Source organism: Galeopterus variegatus, unplaced genomic scaffold (genome assembly GCF_000696425.1).
Source record: "Galeopterus variegatus unplaced genomic scaffold, G_variegatus-3.0.2 Scaffold5559, whole genome shotgun sequence".
Classification (NCBI taxonomy): Eukaryota; Metazoa; Chordata; class Mammalia; order Dermoptera; family Cynocephalidae; genus Galeopterus; species Galeopterus variegatus.
In genome coordinates, this window is record NW_007731670.1 from 129449 (window position 1) to 138066 (window position 8618).

The 8618-nt window shown below is 40.3% G+C and overlaps 1 protein-coding gene across 3 annotated transcripts in view; it reads right to left on the reverse strand.

Moving 5' to 3' along the window:
• Positions 1-8347, reverse strand: part of PARP2 (poly (ADP-ribose) polymerase 2) — an 11779-nt gene extending 3432 nt beyond the window's left edge. For all 3 annotated transcript variants that reach the window (XM_008589632.1, XM_008589631.1, XM_008589633.1), the window contains exons 1-9: positions 8269-8347; positions 7060-7218; positions 6672-6742; positions 6011-6061; positions 4037-4133; positions 3313-3388; positions 2374-2476; positions 1489-1654; positions 1087-1225 (exon numbers count right to left, since the gene is read on the reverse strand). In XM_008589632.1, coding sequence (XP_008587854.1) covers positions 1087-1225; positions 1489-1654; positions 2374-2476; positions 3313-3388; positions 4037-4133; positions 6011-6061; positions 6672-6742; positions 7060-7218; positions 8269-8311 — 905 coding nt within the window. In that variant the 5' untranslated portion in view covers positions 8312-8347. The remainder of the gene's footprint in view (positions 1-1086; positions 1226-1488; positions 1655-2373; positions 2477-3312; positions 3389-4036; positions 4134-6010; positions 6062-6671; positions 6743-7059; positions 7219-8268) is intronic.
• Positions 8348-8618: the final 271 nt, after the last annotated feature.

The window sequence follows — 8618 nt, forward strand, 5'->3', positions numbered from 1 at the left end:
AAAAAAAAAAAAAAAAAAAAAAAAAAAAAAAAAAAAAAAAAAAAAAAGAAAATAGGTGTAAGAGGGCTGGTCCGTGGCTCACTCGGGAGAGTGTGGTGCTGATAACACCAAGTCAAGGGTTAAGATCCCCTTACTGGTCATCTTTTTTTTAAAAAAAGAAAATAGGTAGAAGAAACTGGGGTTTTCCTTTTGAGAGAGAAAGAGAGATCTATAAAGAGACTTTAACTTACAAATATACAAAGGGATATTAAATATATACTCTGAGTAGGATAAAACAAATTATACAGATTTTGGCATTTGAGACTTGAGTTGAAATTCTTTTTTATGGAATCTTTGTTTAAATAAGCAACATCAGGGCCGGCCAGTGGCTCACTTGGGAGAGTGTGGTGCTGATAACACCAAGGCCATGTGTTCTGATCCCTATATAGGGATGGCCGGTTCGCTCACTGGCTGAGCGTGGTGCTGACAACATCAAGTCAAGGGTTAAGATCCCCTTACCAGTCATCTTTTGAAAAAAAACAAACAAATAAATAAATAAATAATAAACAAAAATAAATAAGCAACATCAATATTAATAAGGAATATATTGGAAATAGTCCTGTCTAGAAGCAAAGGTAGACCTGTTGACCATTCATGGTTATTCCCAGGCCAAAGAGGTCTATAAAGCAATGGAAGGAATAGAAATAGAATAAAAACCAGAATACAGAACAAATAAAATGTACTTTATATATCTAGTATCATTTGAGTTCCAGAAATAGTGTTAGTGTGGTTATAACCACCTTAAAGAATAAGAAAAGGGGGAGATATGCCTGAAGGTGTTTTACTTAGTGGTTGGATAGGCAGATCCATTCTCTAGAGTTGGTAATTTTCACTTGGTCAAAGAATATGGTTGTAATCGGGCCAGGAGATTGCATCCCATATTTGTAACTGATTAAATAAGTTACTTATAAATCATTTTGGCTCTATATCTATTAAAGATGATCACTTCCTTAGGAATAAAAGATTAAAAAGATTATAGCTGCTGCTGATTGACTTACGGGATATGGATGGGTAGAAGAACAAAGTGAATACCAGCACAGGCCTTACCCAAAGTCATGTGGGATCCTGGTGTAGAATTCATTGCATGCTTCTGTGAGAGCTCGTCCATGCTGGCCAGCTCGAATGCAATCCTCAATCTTCTTAAGAGACTGGTAACCTGCCTTGATCTGAGCCACTGTCAGCTTCCCTGCAGGCCCAGCCAGAGATGAGACTCCAAATTAGGGTCCCATCCTGTAAACTGTAGTTATGTCCCTGCCCAATGAAGACTCTCACTTTTCAACTTTCCAAATAATTCCTCATTCCTCCTTCCTCCACACAATGTCTCATCCCAAATCCCGTTTTCTTTGTTTAGTACTATTAGCACTTTTAAATCGCAATGGTGATGAAATATCACATTAAAGAAAGTAGGAAATATGAAGAGAGAATGCAGGAAAGAATCTAAAGTCCTACCAAGTGGGACTTTTTTGGTATCATACTTCATTTCTATCATCATCTCTTCCATGGCCTGCACATTACAGATCAATTTTATCAGCTCCTGTACCCGAAGATCTAGCTGTGACTCTAGTCTCAAGGGAGATTTATTAAGAGATTCCTCCTTTTTTGTTTCCTCTTCACTCTACAGCAAAACAAACAAACAAAAACCTATAAAATCCGAAAGGATCTATTTTAAGGCTCTGCAAGGAGTGGTTCTTGCATTATCTGGCAAGGTGATCATCAATCAGCCTCTACTTGAACTTGAACATAGGCACATTCCGTTATAAATCGAATTAGAGTACTCAATGTGACATCCACCTTTTAGTACTACTTCTGCCTCCCACAGTTGAACACTCAGAATAAGTCTAAAAAGCCCTCCTAATGATGTCATTAAGTATGTAAGGACAGCGATTATGCCTCAAATCTTCTCATCTTAAAAAGACTTGGGATTTCTCTATTTTTCAGATATGTGACAGTTTTCAGCATCCTGGTGCACCTCACTTCGTCAAAATTAGTTTTTTTTTTTTTTTACTGTGGTATATAACCAGAAGTGAAGACCACTTTACAGGTAGTTTTACCATTAGATTATTTATTATTTCTCTCTTGGTCCATAACATTAAACTTCTGGAAACAGGGCCTAAGATTTTATAAGAACCTTGGTAAATAGCAGCGACTAGAAAGGCACATTCTATACTCATGCTTACAGCCTCTTCCAGATCCCAAACATCAGGAGGTGGGAAACGGCCACAGCTCAAGACACCTTGGCCTGTTCTGGTCTCGGACTGATCTAAGCCATCCTGCTACACTTTACTCTGATTAAGAGGAAACAGCTTTCCCTGCAAAGGTAGAGTTAGAGTTTACCTGAGTATTGATGGTATAGTCCATCTGTAGCATATCATATTTTCCAGGCACCTTTTCAAACTTCTCACGATCCTCCCAATTGTTTTTTGTTTTGTCAAGGAATCTGTAGAGCCCAAAGAAAACCTTACCAATAAAGGTCTACTACTAGAGACGAACTTACATCTGTTTTCTTAGACAGAAAAACTCTAAAAAATTTATTTCCCAGTACAGAGCTCCTTTACACATCAACTTTCCATAAATCAGGATTCTAAATTATGACACTGAATGGACAGAAAAGCTCTGGAGACAAAGGGAATAAAAAAATGGGGAAAAAGGACTCTTAGGCTCCCCAAAGGCCCCCAAACACCACGAAAGCCACTGAGATTTAAAACAAAAGATATCTAATCTCTTTCCCTGAAATAAACATGTTCCCAGAGACTCCAGAAAGTTTTTCATCCATATCACAATAAACATTTTTAAAACTCTAGCTGTATATTCTCCATTTTTCCAAAATTTCCTAAACTTGTTGGTCGTGTATTAAATATATTAGGTCTTAGGGCCAGCCTGTGGCTCAGTCAGGAGAGTGCAGTGCTGATAACACCAAGGCCATGGGTTCGGATCCCTATATAAGGATGACCAGTTCGCTCACTGGCTGAGCATGGTCCTGACACCACCCAAGCCAAGGGTTAAGATCCCCTTACTGGTCATCTTTTAAAAAAATAAAATAAATAAAACAAAACAAAACAAACAAACAAACAAACTAGGTCTTTCTGCTTTTAGTTAATTTCAAGGTTCTAGTTTGATTTAATCACTAAGGACGCAGTTTGGTGTTCCAATCACGTAATATCAGCATGGAAAGATGTTAATATTTAGGCCAAATCATACTTATTACAAAATTCTTAAAGAAGATACATTCAAGAAGAAGAAGGGTATTTTTCGTACTCATTTCTTAGCACTCACTTCTTCTGAAAGATTTCCTTGGCCTTGTTGAGATTGTCTGAACAAGCCACCAAGCTGTGCTGTCCCATTTTCCCAACTGCAAAACAAATGCCATACATAAGATGGTTCCCTGTCCTCAATCCAAGAACAGTTCCCTAATAGTTACAAGCCAGCTGTCTAAAGCCTCTCTGCTTAACATCTGACAAACGGGCAGGAAAGGAATAAAGGAAAGGTAAAAGGGCAAGTTACCTGCTAACTGCCAGTCTACGAGCAATACCAGCGGTCTAATTGCAGGAGAGCTCTCAACTACAATGGGATGCTCTTAGTTTTTCCAATGGAAATTTCCTAAGGAGGATGCGTGCCATTCCCCAATTTGAAGAAGCTCAACTTGATTTGTAATCCCCTCCCAGACTTCAAAGCCTCCACTTACCCAATTTAAAACCACAGGATCCTGGGCCAGCCCACGGCTCACTTGGGAGAGTGTGGTGCTGATAACACCAAGGCCACAGGTTTGGATCCCTATATAGGGATGGCCGGTTAACTCACTTGGGAGAGCGTGGTACTGACAACACCAAGTCAAGGGTTAAGATCCCCTTACCATTCAACTTTTAAATAAATAAATAAATAAATAAAATAAAACCACAGGATCCTTTGGCCACTCACTAAGCTGCTTCTGGCTTTTTTTGGTTCTTTGTTTCTGGCTTTCTGAATGACAACTCAAAAAATCCATAATAAAAGTAATTACCTCGTCCCCATCTCATCCAAACACTGAAGTTCCTCTGGGCATCATCTTCTAACAGCTGAATCAGATAGTACTTGTTGTTGTTGAATTGGAGATTGGTCTATCATGTGAGAGAAATAAGAACGTAAAAGGAAACAGTTTGGCAAATGAAAATCATATAAACTTATGACTCTTCCTTGGTCACAGATGCCAGTAATCTCCATAAGGAAAAGGATAGCTTGGGGCAAGGAAAGTAGATCCTTGTAAGAGTAAGGATATTAAAAAGGAATAGGGCTTACATATTAAACTCTGGATTCTTAAGAATTAAACCAGGAGCCTGGAGCTTCCTAAAACTTTCTACCTAACCTCGAAGAGACTATATTGATTAGCTACTCCTGTTTTTTTCCTACCTCAGTTCCCTCCATAGATATTTTCAAGGCCATCTGTGTTTTCTGGTTCCCAGTACATTCTCAATAATTATTTCCCAAATGAAAACAATTTAAATGCTCAAAAGGTCTATAACTATTATGCTTGTTTGTTTAGATGACAAACTCTTTGATAGTTCTCACAGCTTTGGTTTGTCAGCTGCACAAATTTGACAGAGCAGAGAGCAAGTCAATGTTGGGAGGGGACAAAGGATATGCAGAAACCATTGCCATATCTGTCACACAGATAACCTGACCTGACTTGGAGACACTCAGAGAGAATATGACTAGTATCTAAAAACAGGTATCCATTGGGCCAAGCCCATGGCGCACTCGGGAGAGTGCAGCGCTGGGAGTGCAGCAACGCTCCCGCCCCGGGCTCGGATCCTATATAGGAATGGCCGGTGCACTCATTGGCTGAGCACGGTGTGGCGACACCACACCAAGGGTTGCGATCCCCTTATTGGTCACGAAAAAGACAAAAAATAAATAAAAATAAAAAATAAAAAACAGGTATCCGTAAGTAACTCACAGTGCAGAGAGAGTAGTCCAAGATAAAGCACAGGAACTCATGCTGTAAGACTGAGCCCTGGTTATCCAGGCACTTTTCTTTCTTAAGCATTTTGCCTGTTCCTACCTCTACCTTCTGCCTGCTCACATTATAAAGTCACTGGATGTTAGACAAAAAGGGGCCTTAGGATATTTTCTATCTGCTCATGATATTTTAGGTGGAAGAAGTAGTTACAAAATAATATTAGCTGTTAAAATTATATACATTGGATCAATATATTCAAATATGAAGTGATATCCAGGAAATACATTACCAGGCAAGTGTGTCACCTATTCAAAAACATCCAAGGTCTAGTGTTTGATTTTTGTACTGGCCAGCCACAAAAACAAAACAAAACAAAACAAAACAAAATGACAAATCGGGCTGGCCTGTGGCTCACTCGGGAGAGTGCGGTGCTGATAGCACCAGGGCCACGGGTTCGGATCCCATATAGGGATGGCCGGTTAGCTCACTGGGTGAGCGTGGTGCTGACAACACCAAGTCAAGGGTTAAGATCCCCTTACCGGTCATCTTTAAAAAAAAAACCAAAAAACAAAACGACAAAAATTTCCATAGTAAAGAAAAAAATTTTAATTAAAAAGAAAATTGATTTAACCACATAAAAATTTTAAATTTCAATATGGACAAAAAGTATATTGTAAGGGAAATCAAAAGCCAAATGACAAATTTGAAAACCATATAAACAATGTATATTACAGAGAAAGGGCTATTCTCCCTATTATATAAAGTTTCTCCAAGTCAGTAAGAAAATGATCAACAACCTATTAGAAAATACATAAAAGGATATGAATAGAGAGTTTACAGTTCAATAAATGATGCAAAATTTGTAAAAAGATCTGGTTCTCATAGAAGAGTTCACTATCAGGTAGGGCTCAGTACTCAGGAGTATTAACCACTAGTGGCTAATATAAGGGACTTTAGAATTAAAGATCTGGGAACTGGGATGCTATCATCAATTATCAAGAACAAAAATTCTATTAAAAGAATGGTTCCTCTTCTTACCTGATTTAGCATGACATCATAGACCTCATTCCCTTCACAATACACATGAGCCTAGAGAGAAGAAAAAAAAAATTACTATAGTCTTACCTCCAAGATCTTAAGTGAAGCTCTGAATTATTTTATGCCTCAAGATGTCATTCTCCAGTACCACCAACATCCATTTTCCAGGGAAAGAAATGCAAACATATGTTCTGCACACAGCCTGTCATTACTATAATGAATACATACTGCCTTTTCTAATTACAGAAACACAAAAGATTCTAACTCAGTTAAAGGAAACCTGCTCTAGAGGCAGCCTTTCTTCTGTATTCTTCAAATTCTTTTTCCATTCATCAGTAACTAGTGCCATTCCAGGGTATAGTTTCTCATTTGAACAAGAAGACAGTTCTCTCTTAATAACGATATCTGGTTGAAAAAGAGAATGAGGTGTGGACGGCTGATGGCAACCCCAGAAAGTAACCACGATAAAAACACGCTGATCATTAACCCTAAACCCTACCACTCCCACTCCTTGGCCTTGGAGAAAATTAATCACTAGCAATATTTTCAAAAGGATTCCTAAAATGAATACTTGCAATGTCCTAGAGAAAAGTCCTAATAACAAAAGAACACTACTCTTTGAGAAATTAATGGACTGAGGGTAGGTTCCAGAGTCTCTCACCTTCCCCACCTTGGCTGTACACTCTGGGTCCACGGGAGCTTTGCCCTTTAACAGCAAGGCCTTCACAGATTCTGAGGAAAGACAGATATGTACTAGAGTTACTTGTATGGGAATCAAAAGTAGCCATATCATAGTTAGACAGAAACCTGCCATAATTAATTTTGCCCTCCCCCAAGTAATCCTGGTATTCTGCCTAGGTCTCAACAATGTGCCTCACATACATGAAAATGAAGATTCAAGAACGTAGATTAGTCCCATGGTATGCCCAAAGGATAGGGAAATTAATTATGTCCTCAAGGAGGGAAGAAATAAGAGTTGAAAGAACAAACATCACGCCCATCCCTCCCAGAGACCCTTTTGGTGGCCCATATCCTCCCTGGTCTACTACCTTTCTCGTCTTCTTTCCTGTCCTTACCAGCCTTTCCTCCAGCCACAGGCTCTTTTTTCTTCTGTCTCTGGCATCTGGGAGTTTTCTTGGCAGGTGGAGAGTCTTCTGGAACTGTGTTGCCATTATTAACTCTCTTGGTTTCATTTAACGTTACAGAAGCTAAGCACAAGAACAATGAGCAGACAAAGAATGAATGAGTGCGCACTGAATGTGATCCCATGTTGAAAAAAAAATCTTTATCTTTAAAATATCTTAATGGTTTAAGAAGGATTTGTAAATTTACAAAGAATCAATGAACACTGCCACACCACTATTCTGGGTAACAGTTGTAGTGATCTTTCCTAAATCGCTATTCTAGCCAAATAAAATAAAAGGGAGCCCCAGGGCTCTTGTAAGTTTACAGCCTGCTTACCTCTTCTGTTTACTTGTGCCCCAATGTCCCCCCAAATACCTGCCCTCCAACCACCCGAGGCCTTATGACATAATAGTAGACTGTTCCAGGATCTGTGCCTGGCTTAGAGCCCAGCTCTGCTTCTTCTGGCTATGGAACCTTGGAGAAGTTAATTTCATCTCTTTGTACCTCACTCAGTTGCTCCAACTGTAAAATCCAGAGGGTGACAACAATAGTACCTAATTTATAAGGTGTACCTACGCATTTAAGAACATAATACACAGAGTACTATATCCATCTCAACAATTCTAAGACTCCCATTTCTACTCTCTCTGAAATTGGGATGCATCTTACATTGGATGACATACAAATAGTTAATCATAGTTTAATTGGAAGCATTTATCCTTTCTTAGTGGTATATAAAATAATGATGCATCTCGCAATTAATTTTTTTTAATTGGATGACATTAGGTATTAGCAATAGTACTGGCACTTGTTACAGGTCCACGAGCTTTTATCTACAACTCTATAATCCAAAAAGCTCCGAACACCGAAATTTAAAAAGTATAGCACCAGAACTGGTTTGCTCGCCAAGTGCAGGTCCTGGAGAGCTGGAAGGGGTAGGGCCAGGGCAGGGGGCATCATTCCTTTCCTGACTCTCCGCCCCCAGCATTCCGCCCCCTAACAAGACTCTCCGAACCTCGCTCGCCAAGTGCAGGTCCTGGAGAGCTGGAAGGGGTAGGGCCAGGGCAGGGGGTATCATTCCTTTCCTGACTCTCCGCCCCCAGCATTCCGCCCCCTAACAAGACTCTCCGAACCTCTTGCCGGGCCGCCTCTAGTCTCCCGCCGCCGAGTCGCCATGGGTTCACGTCACCAACTCGCTCTCAGGAATCGCGGGCCGTGTCACGCGGCGGGAACACGCAGCGCGCGTGCGCTTCGGAGAGACGACGCCCGTCTGGCACGCCCCTCAATTTTGCATGTCGCTATGTATTATGGGAAGTCACCATAATGGTAAATGTCTTTAGGGCTGTAAGCCTTATAAATACCGCCTGTGGGCCACTTGGGGGGTAGGGCGGAGGGAAGCTCATCGGTGGGGCCACGAGCTGAGTGCGTCACGTCACTCCACGCCATGTCCCTTGGGAAGGTCTGAGACTAGGGCCAGTAGGCG